We start from the raw sequence: 23,642 nt of genomic DNA on the forward strand, positions 1-23,642 counted from the left end.
ACGGGGGGGGGGGGGCACAGGAAAGCCTTGCTAGCGCCCGTTTCATTGGCTCCAGAAACGGGCCTTTATTTACTAGTAAAAACATAAGTGTTTCTATACCAGGACAGACCTAAGATCCATCATGCCCAGTATCCTGTTTCCAACAGTGGCCAATCCAGGTCACAAATACCTAGCAAGATCCCATAACAGTAAAATAGATTTTGTGCTGCTTATCCTAGAAATAAGCTGCGGAGTTTCCCAAGTCCATCTTAATAATGGCTTATGGACTTTTCTTTTAGGAAATTATCCAAACCCTTTTTAAACCCTGCTAAGCTAACTGCTTTTACCATGTTCTCTGGCAACGAATTCCAGAGTTTAAATACACATAGAGTGAAGTAATATTTTCTCCAGTTTGTTTTAAATTTACTACTTAGCTTCATTGTATGCCCTCTAGTCCTAGTATTTTTGGAAAGAGTAAACAAGTGATTCACATCTACCTGTTCTACTGTACTCAGCATTTTATAGACCTCTATCATATCTTCCCACAGCTCTCTCTTCTCCAAGCTGAAGAGCCTTAGCCGCTTTAGCCTTTCCTCATAGGGAAGTTGTCCCATCCTCTTTATCATTTTCATTGCCCGTCTCTGTACCATGACATCATTTTTGAGATGCAGTGACCAGAATTGCACACAGTATTCGAGGTACGGTCACACCATAGAGTGATTCAAAGACATTATATCATTGTCATTTTTGTTTTCCACTTCTTTCTATTTGCTTTCTTAGCCACCATTGCACACTGAGCAGAGGGCTAGGATTATATTCTATCTTCTAATAACAGTCCGCTCTGTATAGCAACTTATATATGAACAAGAGCCAAAACTGAATTAACACTGTGTCCAGTTTCTTAGCAGGATGCCTGAATGGCCTTAATTTTCTCAAAAAAGTAAGTCTAGCAGATGTTGTAGTAGAGCTCAATAGTAGATCAGTTCTTCTCTGTTGCTATAGCTGCATTCCCTGTGTTAAAATGCCAAATAATAACAGATTGCTCAGTAAAAGTGCTCCTGAAAGTGAGGGATTTGGCCTCCTGTCACTCAGGATTTACAGCTGGATAAGTTGTTTCCTTTATTAGATGACTTTTTATAGGCAGTTCATAAGGGATCTGCCTCAGTTATGATTCTCTTACACGTTTCAGACTGCCAGTTACTTTTGAGGAAGCTCGCAGGAGGTGGTGGAGATGAAAACGGTAATGGAATTCAAACATGTGTGGGATAAACACAAAGGAATCCTGTTTAGAAGGAATAGATCTACGGAATTTTAGCAGAGATTGGGTGGCAACGACGGTAATTGGGAAGCAAAACTAGTGCTGGGCAGACTTCTACGGTCTACGCCCTGATTGTAACTGAATAGATATGGAAAGTTCAAGAACAGTGCTAGGCAGACTTGGTTACAGTCTGTGCCCTGAGAAAGGCTAGGATAAATCAAATTCAGGTATACATATAAAGTACCACATACCATGTAAAATGAGTTTATCTTGTTTGGCAGACTAGATGGGCCATACAAGTCTTTATGTGCCGTCATTTACTATGTTACTATGGAGTGGAGGAGAGGCCTAGTGGTTAGGGTGGTGGACTTTGGTCCTGAGGAACTGAGTTTGATTCCCGGCACAGGCAGCTCCTTGTGACTCTGGGCAAGTCACGTAAACCCTCCATTGCCTGCCACATTGAGCCTGCCATGAGTGGGAAAGTGCGGGGTACAAATGTAACAAAAAAAAAAAAAGTAGTCTTGGTGGACTTGTCTGGCTGTGCTTTCACAAGCAAGACAGAGGTACGACTGCCCTATGCTATACGAGCAAGGTGGGCTCTGTCCCTTCTACAGGGTTATAGGTGGTGGGATTAGGAAGTTCTTGTTGTTTTGTGTTTTACTGTTGTAAATCACTTTGGTGGCGTTTTGGGGACAGTAGGTGGTCCCTAAGCATTTCAAATAAATATAAAACAAAGCAATATGTATATACTGTATTAAGTAGTATTTAAATATATATATTTATTTAGTTGGCATTCGCTCACACCTTTATCAGTAGTAGCTCAAGGTGAGTTACATTCAGGTACACTAGGTATTTCCCAGTCCCTGGGAGGGCTCGCAATCTAATTTTATACCTGAGGCAATTGAGGGTTAAGTGACTTGCCCAAGATCACAAGCAGCAGCAGTGGGATTTAAACAGGCCACTTCTGGATGTCAAGACCACTAGGCCACTCCATTTCAAATATGTTGTAATTTCAATGCTAAAAATTAAAAATATCATATAAATTGATCAGTTTGATAAATATACAGTAGGGGCTCTTTTACTAAGCCGTGTTAGAATAAGGGCTTGGTGCATTTTAACACGGGATTTTTTGCACGCGTTAAGTCCATTCCTAACGTGACAGTATTGTAGGCGTTTTACAATTAATTTTTTTCAGGTTGTGTGCTAATGTTAGCATTAGCCTGCATTACCTGAAGAAAGCTAACGTGGAAGCATTTTCCTCCTTCTGCTGTATTTAGGGCATGCTATGTACTCTGTGTTAACCAGTTAGTGCACGCTGCTAGGAGCCAACTTTTCAAAATTATTGAGGGTGCTAAGCCCAATGAAAATAACCCCTCCCTGGACACATACAAGGAATTTTCTCAATATTGGGGGTGCTCAAGCACCCACAGAGTCGGCTCCAATGCCTGTGAATGTGCTAGCTGGTTAACGTTTCCATGCCCATTCTCTGCCCAAGACACACCGCCAGCAGAAAAGTGTTTTAAAAAAATAGGTAATGCACAAGTTAGTGCACACTGACAGGCAAACTACCATAAAACATGTTAAAAACATTTTGCAGTAAGCTGTTTTCCTACATTATCCCCCAGATTCTATATATGGCATGGTGAGATGCACACGGTGAGTTGCACACAGTAAATTGGGTGCGTGCCCAATTTATATCTGCACCTTAATTGAGTAATGAGCCAATCAGTGATGATTGGCCAATCATAACCAATTATCAGCATTAATTGGCGACAATTGGAATTTAGGTGAGTATCTTTTTAGGCGTATTCTAAAAAAAAAGGTGCACATAAATTCTAACATGCATAGCTGAAAAGGGGGTGCAGCCAAAACAATAATAGTAAAATTTATTTGTAACCCGCATTATCATAAAATTCTAAGGACCCCATTTACTAAGCTGCGCTAGAGGCACGTTAGCGTTTTTAGTGCGCGCTATTAGCGTGCACTGTGTAGGTGCCCACAATATTCCTATGGGCGCCTACATAGCACAACATTCCTATGGGTGCCTACATAGCGTGTGCTAATTTTGTGCATGCGCTAAAAATGCTAGCGCACCTTAGTAAACAGAGCCCTCAGCAAGGAACATAATTACATACATAATAAAATATCGTATCGCAAACAAAATGCTATAAGACTTCTTATAAAAACAAACAATCAGCAATGTAAACAAGCAACATTATAGGCAAAACTAATACCAGCATATTACAGCCATGGGAGGAGTGTGGGCATGTCAGGTCATTCTTCAGATTTACAGTATACACATGGTTATAGAATTTGAGGGAATGCGTCTACATTTAGGCGCAGGTATGTGCACCAGGTTTTCAGTGACATAAATAGATGCGCCTAAATGTACATGCGTTCTCCAGCCCTATGCACTATTCCGTAAACTGCGCCTAACTTTAGGCATGGGTTATAGAATAGCACTAAGTGCTATTTTTGGGTGCGCCTATTTTTTTTAGACATCATTTACAGTATCTGGCCCTAAATGTGTGTGGTAGTGCTTAATGCAATTTAATAAAAGGGCCCCGTGGTGTGCAATAAATATTTAAAGGTGTTTAACAAATAAAACCCACACATGGCCATGTTTTGGCATAAGCCTGCTTCAAGGGTATGAAAACAGCTGTAGGACATCATAGATATCTGTGCAGCACCGTCCACCTATCCAGGCCTATGTTCAAAAGGTATTGAAAATCAAAAGAAAACACCTTCTTATCGTCCAGGAGGAGCCAGAGGAATCGGTAGGGATGTGTTTTGACACCAAGCCTTTTTATTGTCACCATTAACTTTAATTTGCCATATTTATGCAGAAGGTATTCAGCTTTTTGCAATTTTCAGTGCTGAGGATCAGGGACTAGTGATAAAGTTAATGCCATACTGGGCTTCTGAAAACAGCCTCAAGTTTAATCCGAGCAAGACTGAGATTCTTGTCCTAGTGAAAACTGGCCTGTATTTTCCTAGACGGCAATTCTCTTTGATGGAACCCTAAAACTAGTAAAGTCAGAGGTCCATAATTTAAATGTGTTTCTAGATTCAGTATTGAGGATGCATTCCCATAGAGTTAAAGCTAGCAGCAATGCTTTTGGGCAACTGTTATTTTGGGGGTCTTTTACTAAAGCTTAGCTCGAGTTATCTTCTGCAGGGCCCATAGGAATAAAATGGGGCCCTGTTACAGATATGTTGAGCAAAGCTTTAGTAAAAGACCCCCTTAGTTCAGAAACTAAGATCTTTTTTGATAAAACAGAATTGACTGCCTTTATCCAGGCCTCAATGACTGCCTGCCTGGACTGCTGCAGCACATTATACTGTCAGCCCAATGTTAAGTAGGAGGCATCTAGATCAGAACTTGGATGTCCAAGTCAGGGTTCTTACATTTCACTGGTTATTTTACAAACAGCTATCTGAACATGGAACCTTCTGTAAAATACATTTGTATTTCAATAAATGTGTAGCAGGAGAAAGCATTTTGTAAAAACACAAGTTCAAAAAAGAGTGATTTCGCTTGGTGGCTCATACACGCAAGTATCATCACTTACACACCTCAGTTTTTATAACCTGCATGTGGAGGAGTAGCTTAATGGTCAGTGCAGTGGCCTGAGAAATGGGTTCAATTCTCACTGCAGCTCCTTGTGACTCTGAGTAAATCACTTAACCCTCCACTGCCTGAGGTACAAAATAAGTTCCTGTATATAATATGCAAACCACCTTGATTGAAGCCACAGAAATCAAATCTCATCCCCTTTCCCTTAATTACTGTTACATATTTCAGTAAAATGCACATCAGCCAACTAAGGAGCCAAACTCCTGAAGTCATTTTTACACATTTACTGCCGGATTCTATATATCGCGCGTTACTTAATTGGTTAACTAGCTAATCAGCGCTGTCAGTTGAATGTTGAACAAGCAATTGTCAGCACACATTGGCATAATTAAGATTTACACGCAGAACTCGCTAAGCATATTCTGCAACTAAGTCGCATAGTTGAAAAGGGGGCAGGGTGTGGACGTTTCTAAAATCTATGTGTGTTGTTATAGAATACACCCCTTATATATGGCACCTAAAAAATCGGCGCTGAAAACAGTGCTGACCAAGTGTATTCTATAATCTGGTTATAGAATACACTTAGTTGATATTTCAAAGCCAAAATCTACGTGCATCCATTTACACCAACAAAAACATGTCGTAAATCCTGGTGCGTAGATTTAGGTACACTGGGTCATATTCTATAACTAGGCACATACATTTCAGAAAGTCCACAAATCGCCCATTTTCCCCAGCTGTAACCATGTCTCTTTTTGCCTCTGCATGTTAGAAGTTCGGCAAACTTCATTACAAAACATGCTTAGCAAGTTGTGTGCCTAAATTCTAATCAGCACCAATTAGTACTCATTATTGCTTGTTAAGTGCTGTTACCAGTACTACTACTATTACTACTATTTAGCATTTCTATAGCGCTACAAAGCATACGCAGCGCTGCACAAACATAGAAGAAAGACAGTCCCTGCTCAAAGAGCTTACAATCTAATAGACAAAAAATAAATAAAGTAAATTAATGTGAACGGGAAGGAAGAGAGGAGGGTAGGTGGAGGCGAGTGGTTACGAGTCAAAAGCAATGTTAAAGAGGTGGGCTTTCAGTCTAGATTTAAAGGTGGCCAAGGATGGGGCAAGACGTAGGTGCTCAGGAAGTTTATTCCAGGCGTAGGGTACAGCGAGACAAAAGGCGCGAAGTCTGGAGTTGGCAGTAGTGGAGAAGGGAACAGGTAAGAAGGATTTATCCATGGAGCGGAGTGCACGGGAAGGGGTGTAGGGAAGGACGAGTGTGGAGAGATACTGGGGAGCAGCAGAGTGAGTACATTTATAGGTTAGTAGAAGAAGTTTGAACAGGATGCGAAAACGGATAGGGAGCCAGTGAAGGGTCTTGAGGAGAGGGGTAGTATGAGTAAAGCAACCCTGGCGGAAGATGAGACGGGCAGCAGCTTGTTAAATTACACACATTGTTATAGAATCGATCTCTAGGTGTTATATATAGAATCCGGGGGTCTGCGCCTAATTTAGATACCACAATTTAAGCCTGTTCTATAAAATGTAGGTGTAATTTGCCATATATAGAATCTATCCCTTAAGGTCATTTAAAATACCAGAGGGTTAAGCACAATTGCCCCCTCTGTCGCTCCTTGAAAACCCTGTACGGAATGAGCAGTTAACTGACACTAATGTGTGACTTGAAGGAAGTGCAAAAGCTGCTGAGGAATTTTTTAAAAAATATGTATTCCTGTGCAAAATTAGGGATAAATATATAATTTTTTTGGATTATTCAAACCATGCCAAACATCCGCCTCTAGCGCCTTCTCTTTGGAACTCTGTTCCCCTTGAATTATACACTGAATTGCCTTATTTGTGCTTTTGGGGTCTTCTGAAAGCTTATTTGTTTTCCCAGGCATTTCCTAGTTAATCACTTTTGGACTCCTAGAGTTAGAGGGTCAATCTGGCAGTATTGATTTCTCTGATGGTTTGTTGTTGTTTTTTTCTCTCTGTCTCTACTTTTACTCTGCTGGATCTCTTTTATTTTTTACCTATATGATTATTGTGGTTCCTTTCTTTTTCTTTTTCTAATCTGATTGTGAACCGCTTTGACTATTTATTGAAAGGCGGTATATAAATACGGCAATAAAAATAAACATTTACATGTGTAAATAGCAGCATTGTAAAATTAGCATCTACACTTGTAAATGCTGCACAAGGCTTTTATAATGACCTTGTAAGGGTCAGTTTACCAGGAAAACTGGTGTCCCAAGTGCAGCAGCCCTTGTTCTTGTAATTCAGATATCTCGCTCTCTGAAGAAGCCACCTTAAGTGCATGTTGGTCTATAGTGTGAGCCTAAATAGCCAAAGTCCCGGTCACCATTGATAAATCAGTCACAAACTTGGAAGCCATTTTTAATAAAGAGGAGTTATGAACTTGCATGGTATCCCATAGCGAATCTAAAGCCACTATAGTAGGTGGGTTAAAGGGAGCTAGTACTGGAACAGGGGGTTGAAACTGTGGGGACTGGGGGCTGAAAAGGGGACAGGGAGAAGTGGCTGAGGCTGAAATTGGGGACTGATGGGATAGTGGGGCTGGAACAGGGGCAGGTGGGATAATGGGGCTAGAATTGGGGGCCGAAAAGAGGGGGCAGAGAGAGAGAGCGGGGACAGATCCTGGACGGAAGGGGGAGCGAGAGGGAGGGCAGACCCTGGATGGATGGGAGAGGGAGGTCAAATGGTACATTGAAGGGGCAGAGAGAAAGGGCAGACAGTGGATGGAAGGGAGAGAAAGAGCAGACAGTAGATGGAAGGAGGAGAGAGAGAGAGGGCAGACAGGGGCAGCGACAGAGGGCAGACGCTAGATGGAAGGGAGAGAGAGGGCAGATGTGGATGGAAAGGAGAGAGAGGGCAGACAGTGGATGGAAGGTGCAGGGAGAGAGGGCAGACATTGGATGGAGGGGGCAGGAGAGCAGTGACAATCCTAGGTCGGCTGCCACCCGGGGTGGATCGCCGATGCGCACCCCCCCCCCCCCCGGGTGCAGCACAACACCCCTCCCTGGCACAATGACACCCCCTCGGTGCATCAAACCCCCCCCCCCCCCCCCCCCCCCCGGGTGCATTCTTAGCTGCTGGGAGCAGCCATGCGGCTCTGGGCTCCGCTGGCTCCCTGCTCCCTCTGCCCCAGAACAGGAAGTAACTTGTTCCGGGGCAGAAGGAGCAGGGAAACAGCGGAGCCGACAGGCACGCGGCTGCTCTCTGTGACTCTGCACCCCTCCAGCAGCATGCACCCGGGGCAGACCACCGCCCCGCCCTTGGTACGCGGCTGCAGGAAAGAGAAGGCAGACACTGGATGGCAGGGAGAGAGAGAAGGCAGACACTGGATGGCAGGGAGAGAGAGAAGGCAGACACTGGATGGCAGGGAGAGAGTGAAGACAGATGCTGGATGGAAAGAAGACAGTGAAAAGAAGATGAGGAAAGCAGAAACCAGAGACAACAAACTGTAAACAAAATATATATTTTTTATTTTCTTGCTTTAGGATATAATAGTATTGTAGCTGTGTTAATAAATGTTTACAATACAGACAGAGAGGGCACTACAGTATACAAGCAAACAAGTCCAAAGAAAAAAGCAACACTGGGCCTTCAGAACTAGGACAACAGGAGTATTTTATTGATCAATGACCCGACACGGGGCCGTGTTTCGGCGCTAGCAGAAGCGCCTGCCTCAGGGGTCGATATGTTGCCGCAGTAGCGTGCAGATAACAAGGCACGATTGCCTTGAACCACTGGGTTTGTGATGGCGAATAAAACGCTGATAGCGCTCGCAAAATCTCCTGTGTTCTGATCCGGAAAGCGCTGAAGGGCGCTAACTCCGATTGAAGATAAGTCCTCTATGGAAAAAAGGTTGAGAAACCGAAAAAACCTTTTTTCCATAGAGGACTTATCTTCAATCGGAGTTAGCTATCAGCGTTTTTTTCGCCATCACAAACCCAGTGGTTCAAGGCAGTCGTGCCTTGTTATCTGCACGCTACTGTGGCAACATATCGACCCCTGAGGCAGGCGCTTCTGCTAGCACCGAAACACAGCCCCGTGTCGGGTCATTGATCAATAAAATACTCCTGTTGTCCTAGTTCTGAAGGCCCAGTGTTGCTTTTTTCTTTGGACTTGTTTAATAAATGTTTATAAATAGAACATGGAAATAAGGTAATCTTTTTATTGGACTAATTTTATTACATTTTGACTGACTTTCGGAGAATAAAACCCCCTTTCTCAGGTCAGGAAAGGATACTGTAACGGCACTATACTGTATTGACCTGAGGAAGGAGGTTTTGGCCTCTGAAAGCTAAATGTATTATTCCAATAAAATGGTATTATTTTATTTTCTGTATTTGTTTTATTTCTATTTGTTAATTTGTAAAGTGGTGATTAGTATTTGTTAGTTTTTTCAAATTTACATCTGCTGTCTTTATATTTTGCACAGTACTAAGGGACATTTTCTATTTCTGTGGTGTTGCATTGTATGTAGAGCCTGGCCCCTGTTCCGGGGCAGAAAGAGCAGGGAACCAGCGAGCAGACACCCCCCCCCCCCCCCAGCGGCATGCACCCAGGGCGGACCGCCCCACCACCCCCTCTTCCTACGCCACTGCTGTGCAGGATCGACAATCTGTACTATTCTGTCTGGTTTTGTTTTACAATAGGTGAATTGATGTTCTAGTGCTCGCTGTAGTGTTTAAGATGCTTTCCTTTTCCTTTTGTGACTCGTAGAAATGACTGCTTATGGTATGGTAGAACTGCTCTATAGGTCCTGAGTATTTTGTATTCTCGGTATGCCTGGTACTGGATTTTGGAGGGGGGTGTTAAAAAATGACCAGCCCTGGGTGTCAACTACCCTAGGTACTGTAACAAATACAGAAGAAACCTGTCTTCGCAAAAACAACAATAATCAAAAACAGCGAAGATGACGCACAATAACAATAAAGTGAAAAAATGGAAAGGAAGATGAAAACAGGAAAAAACATAAAAAAATTTTATGTAACAAAGAAACAAAAAAAATTGAAAATTGCAAAAATATGCACATAAAAAGAAAAGAAGAAAAAAGAAGAAAACCCAAAATATGTGTATAAACAAAATCAAAAATCAGAAAAAGACGACACAAGAATGATGCAAAAAATGAATAATTAAGATAATTTATTAAGGTGATATGACTCGACACAGCTGTGTTTCGGCCAAACCGGCCTGCATCAGGAGTCTGTTACACCATGTGTGTATTCTCTGGCAATGTAAATTCTTGTAAGGAATTCAATGAAATTTTATTCAATAACACTCTACCGGTGAACGCCAGTAGCTTTGAAACTCTGCTCCACAAGACATAGCTACACTTTTCACACCAGAATTCTTCATTACGATTGTTGTCAAACTACGCACACAGCCTTTTTAAAGGTAGAGTGTTATTGAATAAAATTTCATTGAATTCCTTACAAGAATTTACATTGCCAGAGAATACACACATGGTGTAACAGACTCCTGATGCAGGCCGGTTTGGCCGAAACACAGCTGTGTCGAGTCATATCACCTTAATAAATTATCTTAATTATTCATTTTTTGCATCATTCTTGTGTCGTCTTTTTCTGATTTTTGATTTTGTTTATACACATATTTTGGGTTTTCTTCTTTTTTCTTCTTTTCTTTTTATGTGCATATTTTTGCAATTTTCAATTTTTTTTGTTTCTTTGTTACATAAAATTTTTTTATGTTTTTTCCTGTTTTCATCTTCCTTTCCATTTTTTCACTTTATTGTTATTGTGCGTCATCTTCGCTGTTTTTGATTATAACTACCCTAGGTACACCACTGGACACGTGTGCTATGTTCTATTACCGCATGGTCCTGCCAGGGTCTTGTCTTGCCTAATTTGAAATGACCCACTGTAGCACATTCTTTGTTGCTGTTCCTTATCTCTAGAATTCCATAGCTTTACTTCTCTGCAGTGAACTCAATTTAATGAAATTTAAGGCATTACTGAAGGCTTGGCTATTCCAGCAGGCTTACTCTGTCTGATCAGGATGGCTTCAGAGGTAGCTGGTACCTGAGAGAGGGAAACATTTAACATTTGCTTATGATGTGTGAGATGCCACCTATTGCCACCTATTGACATATAGGTTCCTTTTCCTTTGCTTTTCTCTTATTTTTTATTGTTAATTGCTGTGTTCTGCTTGTCAGTTAAAGGTGGTATATCAAGTTACAAATAAATAAACAATTACCCCCACCTCCAAAAGACAGAACACCTGCATTAGAGGTGTCCAGAGGAACAACGGGAAACCCACAGAAATTTGTAGAAATCCACAAGAATGGAGACAAAAAAGTAATTACTACTGGGAGAAAGGGAGGGAAGGGATCAAAAGTGAATGGGGATGGGAGGGGATGGATTGGACCAGATTATGTCCCTATGCACACCTGGATTCAGAAACTTGACATCAAAACCTCATCTTAAAAAAAAAATTGAAAGAGGAGCTTACTTGATGAAAATTGATGTATGTGTTCAGTAATTTTGGCAACGAGAGAGGCTGGTGAGAATATTTGTCGATTTTGTTTCAAGAGTTTCGGTAGAGTATAATCTCCACCGAGCTAGTCTTATCTGTATGACTGACAATGCAGCTAATATGAAAGCAGCATTTTGAGTTGAGGTCTGGATAGGTTATGCAGGTCATAGTCTTAATCTTGTACTCTCTCATGGACTCCAGCCATCAATAACTGAAGTTGATCCTCAGCAATATCGCTTACAAAATTGTTAAAAAGAAGGGTGGAACGTGCAGACTACGAACACCGACAGCAGATCAAACTGTAGTGGAGATGCAGCCAATTGCCGAACCACCAACAAAACATCCAAAATGAGAAGACTCAGAGGCAGATTTTTTTTTTGAGAGACATTCAAGAGCCAGGAAACTGCTTCTGTGATCGAAGTGGATACGTACATATCGAGCTCAGACAAGGAATTCTGCTCATCTCTTACTACCTACTGGCAACAGAGGTCCCGTGTGTGTCCGAAACAAGCACATGTTGCCTTCTCCCTGCTTGGAACTCCTGTCACCAGCACATCATCAGAACGTTCTTTTCAGTTTCAGGATGAACAGTTGAGGAACAGTTGAGCCTGCAAATTGGTGGGAAAATGTGGTGTACAAATGCAACAAATAAATAAATGGAACTGAACTCTGTCTCTGTAGGTGGTTTATTATTTTTACATAGTTTGAAATGACTGTTTTCACACATTCCATGTTAATAAGTAATGTTTTTCTTGCATACTTAAGAAAGTTATGCCTTATTGTTTTGTGTTAAATTTTAACAAGTTATAGGATGCATTTTATGTTTGCAAGTTCTTTTAAATGTGGGTTGGGTGCAGGGATGGGAAAGGATAGTGAGGAGACAAGGGGATGGTACCAATATGATGGGGTGATGCGGGGACTGACAAGAATTGACGGGGAGTGGTGCGGGGACAGTGAAGAGACAGTATCAATATGATTGGGATGGGGTGGGGACGGAATAGATTATGAGTCCATGCACACCGCGTGAGTGAGCCAGAGCTACGCTGTCTTTTCAGTCTTTTTTTAGCTTTATGTAGACTTTAATCTCTAGATTTTATTAACAGAAATATTTTTAAATACAACCCTCCCTGTTTACAAAGCAGTGCTAGCAGCTTTTGGTTCAGTAGTGCTAAGAACAGCCCATTCAAGTGAATGAACTGTGAACTGTATCGGCATTGCCGCATGGCAGCCGCTAGCGTGGCTTTGTAAACATGGGGGGGGGGGGGGGAACAAAGACCATTTTTGCAGAGCTTTAATTAACTGTAATTTTGCATATTGCTTTTCAGAAAGGCTCATACAACAAGCTATTTTGAATAAAATATTTAATATGAACTGAGAGCGATTGTGATCATCTGTGTATATTTAACAGGTGAATGTTTTCCCAGGCAAGTGACATTAATTAATTTTTAACTTAAAAAAAATTCATATGAAGCTCTCTAGCACGCTAGTTCAGAATACATGTGCATACTAAAGAGGCTGTGCTGGTACTGATAAGGCAGGTTGTGAAGACTTCTCAGTCGGAGGCAAGACATCTGACAGGTTCCTGAATAGCATCATTTATTCAGCCTGTAAGTCCATAGGTCAGCTGAGACTCATTTACTGTGCCAGCCTTTGATGAGAGCATGCAACAAACTGACACTTTGGAACTTTGTGTCCCTCATGGATGCACATTTTGTTGATTTCTACAAAAGACTTCATTCATTTCTGTCTACTAATTTTTATATATATATACATTTTTTTTACCCTGCAGAGCTTAATGAGCAGCTACTTGTGAACCCCACAACTAGTGAAAAGTCTCTTGGACCTCAAAATGTGAACAGCACTGTAGTAAATACGTTCAAAGCAGAAAGGGTCGTACAACAACACAAGGAAGCAGAGCAAAAAATGGCAGCAGGTAATAATCATTTCATTTAACTTTTTTAGAATTTATATTCTGCCCTTATCCAGAGCAGAGTACAAACAAATATACATAATAAAAAACATATGGAAACGAAATACTATACAATAATCAATTACAGATGCCATATAATGCTGGCAATAGCTTTGAGCATCGGTCCCTAGGAGACTGTGATACCTCAATCCAGCTCTAACCTCATTGAATCCCTGTATTGGAGTTGTCCTGGGAGCATAGGCGTAGTTTGACTGTTTCATTTGGGGGGGCAAAGAATGGGCGGGGCATATTAGCATATCATTTGCATATATAAATATGCAAATGAATATGCTAATATGGAGGAAGGAAATGAAATTTACAGGCAAAATATCACAGATGCACATTTCAAAAAGCTGACACATTTCAATTAATAAATTATGAATAAAATACTTTTATTTACCTTTGTTGTCTGATCATTTAGTTTTTCTATTCGCTTTGATCCCAGTGTCTTCTGTTTTATGCAGTGTCTTCTTTCCAGTAGGCTTCCCTCTGCTCCCCACCCTCCCAGTCCCATCCATCTCTTGCTCCTTCCCTCTGCTCCCCAACCCTCCCAGTTCCATCCATCTTCTGTTCCTTCCCTCTGCTCACCATCCCTCCGTCCCATCCATCTTCTGCTCCTTCCCTCTGCTGTGCCTGACCTCTCCCAATCCCATCCATCTCCTGGTCCATCCCTCTGCTCCCACCCCTCGCAGTCCCATCCATCTCTTGCTCCTTCCCCCTGCTTCCCACCCCTCCCAGTCCCATTCATCTCCTGCTCCTTCCCTCTGCTTCCCACCCCACCCAGTCCCATCCATCTCCAGCTCCTTCCCTCTGCTTCCCACCCCACCCAGTCCCATCCATCTCCTGCTCCTTCCCTCTGCTTCCCACCCCTCCCAGTCCCATTCATCTCCTGCTCCTTCCCTCTGCTCCCCACCCCTCCCAGTCCCATTCATCTCCTGCTCCTTCCCACCCCTCCCAGTCCCATCCATCTCCTGCTCCTTCCCTCTGCTTCCCACCCCTCCCAGTCCCATCCATCTCTTACTCCTTCCCTCTGCTTCCCACCCCTCCCAGTCCCATCCATCTCTTGCTCCTACCCTCTGCTTCCCACCCCCCAGTCCCATTCATTTCCTGCTCCTTCCCTCTGCTTCCCACCCCTCCCAGTCCCATCCATCTTTTGCTCCTTCCCTCTGCTTCCCACCCCTCCAGTCCCATTCATCTCCTGCTCCTTCCCTCTGCTTCCCATCCCTCCCAGTCCCATCCATCTCGTGCTCCTTCCCTCTGCTTCCCACCCCTCCCTGTCCCATTCATCTCCTGCTCCTTCCCTCTGCTTCCCACCCCTCCCAGTCCCATTCATTTCTTGCTCCTTCCCTCTGCTTCCCACCCCTCCCAGTCCCATCCATCTCTTGCTCCTTCCCTCTGCTTCCCACCCCTCCCAGTCCCATTCATCTCCTGCTCCTTCCCTCTGCTTCCCACCCCTCCCAGTCCCATCCATCTCTTGCTCCTACCCTCTGCTTCCATCCCTCCCAGTCCCATTCATTTCCTGCTCCTTCCCTCTGCTTCCCACCCCTCCCAGTCCCATCCATCTTTTGCTCCTTCCCTCTGCTTCCCACCCCTCCCAGTCCCATTCATCTCCTGCTCCTTCCCTCTGCTTCCCACCCCTCCCAGTCCCATCCCTCCCAGTCCCATCCATCTCTTGCTCCTTCCCTCTGCTTCCCACCCCTCCCAGTCCCATTCATCTCCTGCTCCTTCCCTCTGCTTCCCACCCCTCCCAGTCCCCATTCATTTCTTGCTCCTTCCCTCTGCTTCCCACCCCTCCCAGTCCCATGCATCTCCTGCTCCTTCCCTCTGCTCCCCACCCCTCCCAGTCCCATTCATCTCCTGCTCCTTCCACCCCTCCCAGTCCCATCCATCTCCTGCTCCTTCCCTCTGCTTCCCACCCCTCCCAGTCCCATTCATTTCTTGCTCCTTCCCTCTGCTTCCCACCCCTCCCAGTCCCATCCATCTCTTGCTCCTTCCCTCTGCTTCCCACCCCTCCCAGTCCCATTCATCTCCTGCTCCTTCCCTCTGCTTCCCACCCCTCCCAGTCCCATCCATCTCTTGCTCTTACCCTCTGCTTCCCACCCCTCCCAGTCCCATTCATTTCCTGCTCCTTCCCTCTGCTTCCCACCCCTCCCAGTCCCATTCATCTCCTGCTCCTTCCCTCTGCTTCCCACCCCTCCCAGTCCCATCCATCTCCTGCTCCTTCCCTCTGCTTCCCACCCCTCCCAGTCCCATTCATTTCTTGCTCCTTCCCTCTGCTTCCCACCCCTCCCAGTCCCATCCATCTCTTGCTCCTTCCCTCTGCTTCCCACCCCTCCCAGTCCCATTCATCTCCTGCTCCTTCCCTCTGCTTCCCACCCCTCCCAGTCCCATCCATCTCTTGCTCCTACCCTCTGCTTCCCACCCCTCCCAGTCCCATTCATTTCCTGCTCCTTCCCTCTGCTTCCCACCCCTCCCAGTCCCATCCATCTTTTGCTCCTTCCCTCTGCTTCCCACCCCTCGCAGTCCCATCCATCTCTTGCTCCTTCCCTCTGCTCCCCACCCCTCGCAGTCCCATCCATCTCTTGCTCCTTCCCTCTGCTCCCCACCCCTCGCAGTCCCATCCATCTCTTGCTCCTTCCCTCTGCTCCCCACCCCTCGCAGTCCCATCCATCTCTTGCTCCTTCCCTCTGCTCCCCACCCCTCGCAGTCCCATCCATCTCCTGCTCCTTCCCATGCTTCCCACCCCTCGCAGTCCCATCCATCTCTTGCTCCTTCCCTCTGCTCCCCACCCCTCCCAGTCCCATCCATCTCTTGCTCCTTCCCTCTGCTTCCCACCCCTCCCAGTCCCATCCATCTCCTGCTCCTTCCCTCTGCTTCCAACCACTCCCAGTCCCATTCATTTCTTGCTCCTTCCCTCTGCTTCCCACCCCTCCCAGTCCCATCCATCTCCTGCTCCTTCCCTCTGCTTCCAACCACTCCCAGTCCCATTCATTTCTTGCTCCTTCCCTCTGCTTCCCACCCCTCCCAGTCCCATTCATCTCCTGCTCCTTCCCTCTGCTTCCCACCCCCCCAGTCCCATTCATTTCTTGCTCCTTCCCTCTGCTTCCCACCCCTCCCAGTCCCATCCATCTCCTGCTCCTTCCCTCTGCTTCCCACCCCTCCCAGTCCCATTCATTTCCTGCTCCTTCCCTCTGCTTCCCACCCCTCCCAGTCCCATCCATCTTTTGCTCCTTCCCTCTGCTTCCCACCCCTCGCAGTCCCATCCATCTCTTGCTCCTTCCCTCTGCTCCCCACCCCTCGCAGTCCCATCCATCTCTTGCTCCTTCCCTCTGCTTCCCCACCCCTCGCAGTCCCATCCATCTCCTGCTCCTTCCCTCTGCTTCCCACCCCTCGCAGTCCCATCCATCTCTTGCTCCTTCCCTCTGCTCCCCACCCCTCCCAGTCCCATCCATCTCTTGCTCCTTCCCTCTGCTTCCCACCCCTCCCAGTCCCATTCATCTCCTGCTCCTTCCCTCTGCTTCCCACCCCTCGCAGTCCCATCCATCTCTTGCTCCTTCCCTCTGCTTCCCACCCCTCCCAGTCCCATTCATCTCCTGCTCCTTCCCTCTGCTTCCCACCCCTCCCAGTCCCATCCATCTTCCCTCTGCTCCCCCCCCCCCCCGAGGTCCAAGATGGTGACTCCGTTTACCCCCTCTCTTCCTCCCTCCCTTCCTCCGGTGCAGGCAACAGTCTTCAGCTTTTTCAGCATTCCTGGCAGCGGTACGATATACACGCTGCCTTCGTTCTGCCCCAGAAGCCTTCTCTTCAAGTTCCTGTTCCCACCTATGCGGGAACAGGAACTTGAAGAGAAGGCTTCGGGGCAGAGCCAAAGGCAGTGTGTACATCGCTACCGCTGCCAGGAACGCTGGAAAAGACTGCTGCCTGCGCCGGAGGGAGGGAGGAAGAGAGAGGGGTAGACGGACACGCTCCTCTCCGTCCGCTTGGCTTCCCTGCCCTCTCTGTCTGCATCCCGCCCGAAAGGAAATGACGTCAGAGGAAGGCGGGACGCAGATAGAGAGGGCAGGGAAGCCAAGCAGATGGAGAGGAGCCGTGCCTGCATGTGTTTCTTTTTTTTTTTTTTAAACTAATGGCGCGGCGGCGCCTCGCGTCGTTTGGGGGGGCATTGCCCCCCCTCGCCCCCCCCCAGTCTACGCCTATGCCTGGGAGCTACCTGAAGGAAGGGCGCAGGACCTGTCCTTGAAAATCTCCAAAGAGAGAGCTCCCGTCTCTTCTTGAGCCACAGGCCTTGTATGTGTCCTGGTATGTGTGTCCTTGTATATGTCCGGAGACGGGAAGGCAGTAGAACTAGAGGACATGAATTGGGGTTGAAGGGGGGCAGACTCAGGACTAATGTCAGGAAGTACTTTTTCACGGAGAGGGTGGTGGGCATGTGGAATGCCTTCCCGCGGGAGGTGGTGGAGATGAAAACGGTAATGGAATTCAAACATGCATGGGATAAACACAAAGGAATCCTGTTTAGAAGGAATGGTTCCGTGGAATCTTAGCGGAGATTGGGTGGCGATGCCGGTAATTGGAAACAAAATGGGAGCTGGGCAGACTATTACGGTCTACGCCCTGATCGTGACTGAATAGATAGGGATGGGCTGGAGTTTAAATTTTAAGGGGCTTCGATGTTAGCTTCAGAACTTAGTACAAGAACAGTACTGGGCAGACTTCTACGGTCTGTGCCCTGAGAAAGGCAAGGACAAATCAAACTCGGGTATAAATATATAATAAATCACATACCATGTAAAATGAGTTTATCTTGTTGGGCAGACTGGATGGACCGTACAGGTCTTTATCTGCCGTCATGTACTATGTTACTATGTATATAGCAAGCAAAAAACCAATCTCATTATCATTCAATCAAGCCAGAGAGCATACAGTCAATTTAACCCATAGCGCTAGGCTGCCTGTTATAGCACATATAGCTTCAGTAATGTTTTACAAACAGCAAAACTTTTCGATTTCCTGAGGAGGGCCGGCAATTTGTTCCATTCAACAGGTCCAGCTGCAGAATAAATCTTCCTCCTAGAGTGTTCAAGCCAAAAAAGTTGAAAGTCTGGCACTTCCAACATGCAGAATGCCTCAGAGTGAAGTGCTCTTTTTGGTCTGTATCAATATAGACATTCTGTCAAATACTGAGATGACTCCTGGTATAAGCTCTGATGAACTAAAGTCAACATTGTAAACCTAATCCTCTCTGACAAATGATTATAAAATTAGATGCCGCTATTCAAAGAGATAAGGCTCCTAACTTTGAGAGTTAGGCTTCTAAATTGGTCTCTTGAAGATCTACTAGTACCTAAAATATATGCTGCTAATTTCATTAAGGGGATAATTTTGTAAAGAATTCAGCCCCAGAATAGGCCTGAGCATCTCACTGTTCGATATTCTAGAAAGCATGACACCTAACTTCATTCACACATATCTGAAAAAGGGGCATGGCCAGGGGTGTGTCAGGGGAGTTCCTAAAAGTTGTGCACAGATTTACAGAATTCGTCTTAAGCATGCCTAAGTCGGGTTCCAGCATTTATACCTGCTTTTAGGAGGCATAAGTATGGCACCCAAAAGTTAAGCATAGGATTCCCGCCCAACGCTGTAGTATAAAGGGCGCGCTCCCTTTATAGAATAGCGCTTTTCCCAGATTCTGTATATGGCGCTTGAAAATCCACGTGCAAACCGAAGTGTATTCTATAACAATGTGCATAACTTAATTAGTTAATCGGCACTGTTAATTGGATGTTAATAAGCAATTATCAGCAATCAGCATTAATTGAGATTTATGTGCACAACTCGCTAAATGTATTCTATAACGTGATGCACCTAAATTCTAAGTCACATAGTTGAAAAGGAGGCGTGGCCATGGGTGGGGCACAGGTGTTTCTAAAATCTATGTGCATTATTATAGAATACACCTGCTCTGTACCTAATTTAGGCGTCAGGATTTACGCCAAGTAAAACGTGGCCTAAATGGACACGACCAGATTTAGTCGTGTGGTGAGCCGCTCAGTGTATTCTATATACCGCATGGAAATTTAAGTCTATTCTATAAAATTTAGATGTACTTTAGAAAATACTTCTAGGCGTAATTTTTTCCATGCGGTTTTTCGGGAGCCATATATAGAATCTGGCCCTCAGCACTCTGGGTTTTTTTCATCGCTGAATTTTCAGCGACATTTATTGAATTCCCAATTATACGTGTAAAACTACATGTGGTGACAAGAAGGCACATACTTCTACACATACTTCTATATACTTCTGTGTTAGGATGTTCAGGGACAGAGTGCAGGTAGAGCACATGCAGAATTATAATTTATATATGTCATTCTTATAAAATACAAACTTTGACAAAATGATACTTAAATGTATGATCTTCTGGACCTCAGCGGAGGAACTCAGTGGTCACAACTTCTTATTCCATCAAAAATTACTCCCTCATTTTTTTATATAACCAATTTTGTATAATGTCATCAAACTGTTATTATATCTTCATATCATGCAATAGATTAATAGTAATGTGTTACAATAAACTTATCTGATCGTGTCAGCTGGGGGATTACTGTTCCGACATGAATCGTGTTTCGCTGCTTCAAGGAAAAATCCCCAGTGTCTTAGACCCATCTTTCTGACTACAATGTAATTAAACTCCGGAATTCTTTGCCAGAGAATGTGGTAAAAGCTTAGCAGGTTTTAAAAATAGTTTGGATAATTTCCTAAAAGAAAAGTCCATAAGCCATTATTAAGATGGATTTGGGAAAATCCACTGCTTATTTCTAGGATTAGCAGCATAAAATCTCTTTTACTGTTCTTGGATCTTGCAGGTACTTGTGACCTGAATTGGCCACTGTTGGGAAACATGTATAGAATGTTTGTACGTTTGGGAAGCTTACCAGGTTCCCTTGGCCTGGATTGGCTGCTGTCGTGGACAGGATGCTGGGCCCGATGGACCTTTGTTCTTTTCCCAGTGTGGCATTACTTATGTACTTATGATCTTTGGTCTGTCCTAGTATGGCAAAGCTTATGATCTTTTGTTCTTAATCACTTGGAATCTGAACATATTAGTGCCAGCACTTATATATGCTGATTTTACAGCTTATGCATGTTAAGTTTTAATGTTTACACATGCCAACGACAAATTTTTAGAAAACTGGATGTCTGTGGAGAGACATTTAAGGAACGTAGCAAAATGACTATTTTTTTCCTACATTTCAAGGCGGTTTTAAATACTGGAGCACTAAACACCATTGTTCCTTTAGGATGCCTTTTATTAAGCTGTGGTAAGCACTAGCACGCATTTACCACAGCTTAAATGGGCTTACTGGGGGCATGCTGAGGCGTCCTGCAGTAAAAGCCCAATGTATGCATGCAAACCACATGCTGAAACATTTTTCTTTATTTTTCTCAAAGGGGGGGGCATGTCTAGGGGGGGCGGAGAGTGGGCATGACAACGTGACTCAGTGCAGCTGCATTACTGCATACTAACTGATTAGCGCGTGAACCCATACTGCCCACAAAATGGGTGGCGGTAAGGGCTCACAAACTAATTTTTGGTGATGATAACATTAGCTCATGGCCATTAATTCAGAAAATGGAAAATCGACCATTTTCCCTCTGCAGTAGAAATGGCCTTAGCGCATGGGAAAAATCCGCAGTCAGGCGTGCTAAGGCCACTTTTTACCAGAGTTTAGTAAAAGGACCCCTTAGTCAGTGGTGCAAATCTCATAAGCAAACAGTTAGCGGTTATTGCCTGCCTCAGAGCAGGTGTAAATTTTGATATCCTGATTTTTAAAATTGGAAATATGTGCATAATTTGCTGGCCTACTCGAAACACAACTGCAAGACACCCCCTTCAAAACAATGCATGCTGCAGATCTAAAAGTATAAACAGAGATTTCTTAAAGAACTGTTTACAAATGATGGGTGTTTATGGTTTATTAATCTGATTATATCACATTTCCTGAAAACATAGCAATGTGGTATACAAGCTAAAATTTTAAATAGAAAGGGACTCCAAATGTAACAGGAAAGAAATGAAGAAAGGAAGTCATCTACAGTCTATTATATGAGGCAAACAACGCCATAGACAGCTGTCAGTCAACCAGGCAGGTTGGAATCGACTCAGTGAGACCAGGTCAGGTCCCAGCAACAACATCACAGTCTGTATCCACGCCGAAGGCCATAGCAAACAGATACGTTTCTAGCACAGTTTTAAATTTGTGTAAAAGCCATGCAAGATTTCCAAAATTACTTATTTGTTATAAAAAAAACTGGATTAGATATCTATATGTGTTGAACGAAACCTTCTGTATCTCCAGATGTTCTCCATGGACATATGTTCTTTCGTGTTGACGTTTAAAACTTGTAATTTGTTTGCATTTTTATAGCAGCCGATGCCTTGGGAAGTTTAGCTGTTGGTGCCACTCAGCTCACCATGTCAGTCACTGATCCAACTGCGTGGGCTACTGCTATGAATAACCTTGGTATGGTGCCTGTAGGACTGGCTGGACAGCAGCTTGTGTCAGGTAAGCTTGCGTTGTACACCGTTTGTTGTAATCTGTGAATGAGAAGTTTTAAAAGGGGTTTGTGATGTAACAAAATTTACGTAGACAGATGGCACCTTATAGATTAACCAATTTATTAAGGCATGAGCATTCGAGGACCAGAGTCCACGTCATTAAAGGCATGGATTGAAATTCAAGACATAGGTACACCTAATGAAGATGCATAGGGAAGAGAGAGGGGTGGAAGGATAAAGGATTAATTAACACACGGCAGAGTGTGGGAAAGGGAGAGATAATGGCTGCATAGTTCAGTTCACTGAACTCTACAGCTGTGACAGCTATGATGGGTGAGAGAGAACAAAGACAGGATGATCTCAGAGTAGTAAAGTCCAGTCACACCTGTAGTGATCCATGAATCCATTGTCTATTCAGGCTTTTTAATAAGTTCCAAATCAACAGTTTCATGCTGGAATTTACCTTTGAAGTTTCTTTGTAAGAGTATGACAAACTTAAGGTCAGTTATTGAGTGTCTTGGAAGGTTGAAATGTTCACCTGCTAGTTTTTGAATGTTGCCATTTCTAATATCAGATTTGTGGCTATTTATTTTTCTTCTCAAGGACTGACCTGTTTGTCCTATGTAAACAGCAGAGGGACATTGCTAGCAGATGATGGCATTTATTACATTGGAGAAAGAGCAGGTAATTGAGCCCTAGATACTGTAGTCGATTATGTTGGGTCCTGTGGTAGTGTTACCTGGGTGAATGCAGGGACAGAATTGGCATTCTGGTTTCTGGCAGGCCGTAGACCCTGAGTGGGTGTCGTTTTTGAAAACAATTGTGGCTACTAGTGAGTATCTATCTGAAGTTATGGGGTTATCAATATGCTAGGACAGGAGTGCCACCCAAGGCCTGCGAGAGGGAGGCATCATTGTTCAGGATGGGTTATAGATCTTTGATGATATGTTTTAATGGTTTCAGCTAGGAGCTTTAGTTGACAACAGGGGGTATTCTGTTATTTTCTCTTTTAGGATAATCCTGTAGCAGATTATCTCTAGGTATTTGTTAGGCCCCTTTGATCTGCCTTCTCATTTCATTGGGTAGATAGTGTAATATCAAAAATGTCTGTTGTCGTTTCTCCAGAAGGAACTGTCTCTCAGAGGGGTCAGAACAAATGTGATTGCACTCTAGAGCTTGGCAGTAGACAATGGACCTAGTGGTAGGTGACGGGTGGAAGCTGGAAGTATGTGGCAGCCAGTGGGGTTCCAGTATAATGTGGTTCTTATGTGTCCCTCATGTAATTGCATAGTGGTATCTAGGAAAGCAAATCTGCTCTGCGGACTGTTCTAGGCTTAGGCTGATGGTAGAGTTTGTTAAATTTCTGATGGAATTTCTAAATGGTTTCAAGTCCTTGGGTCTAGATAATGAAGATGTTATCTATGTATCTCAGGTAGAGTAGAAGCTTCTGGGTGTAGGAGTTGAGGAAGCATTGTTCTAGGTCATCCATGAAAATGTTGGCATATTGTAGAGCCATGTAGGTACCCATGGCAGTGCCGTTAATTTGCAGGTACAAGTCCTCTACAAATCTGAAAGGGAAACTCCAGTGTGAAACTGCTGAATTGGAACTCATTAAAAAGCTTGACACCATCACCCTAGGCCTGAACAGAGAAAATGAATACATGGCACACTACAGGTGTGAATAGACCTAACCGCTCTGAGATCATCCTGTCTTCTCTCTCATCTACCAAATCTGTCAATTAACTGAACTATGCAACCATTATCTCAATAAACTGTACTA

At 44.2% G+C, this 23,642-nt stretch overlaps 1 protein-coding gene across 5 annotated transcripts in view; it reads left to right on the forward strand.

Annotated features, from left to right (window-relative positions):
* ENOX1 (ecto-NOX disulfide-thiol exchanger 1) overlaps window positions 1-23,642 on the forward strand; it is a 661,896-nt gene that overhangs the window by 413,038 nt on the left and 225,216 nt on the right. For all 5 annotated transcript variants that reach the window (XM_030200535.1, XM_030200539.1, XM_030200536.1 and 2 more), the window contains exons 4-5: window positions 13,126-13,269; window positions 21,732-21,869. In XM_030200535.1, coding sequence (XP_030056395.1) covers window positions 13,260-13,269; window positions 21,732-21,869 — 148 coding nt within the window. In that variant the 5' untranslated portion in view covers window positions 13,126-13,259. The remainder of the gene's footprint in view (window positions 1-13,125; window positions 13,270-21,731; window positions 21,870-23,642) is intronic.

This window comes from Microcaecilia unicolor, chromosome 4 (assembly GCF_901765095.1).
Source record: "Microcaecilia unicolor chromosome 4, aMicUni1.1, whole genome shotgun sequence".
Classification (NCBI taxonomy): Eukaryota; Metazoa; Chordata; class Amphibia; order Gymnophiona; family Siphonopidae; genus Microcaecilia; species Microcaecilia unicolor.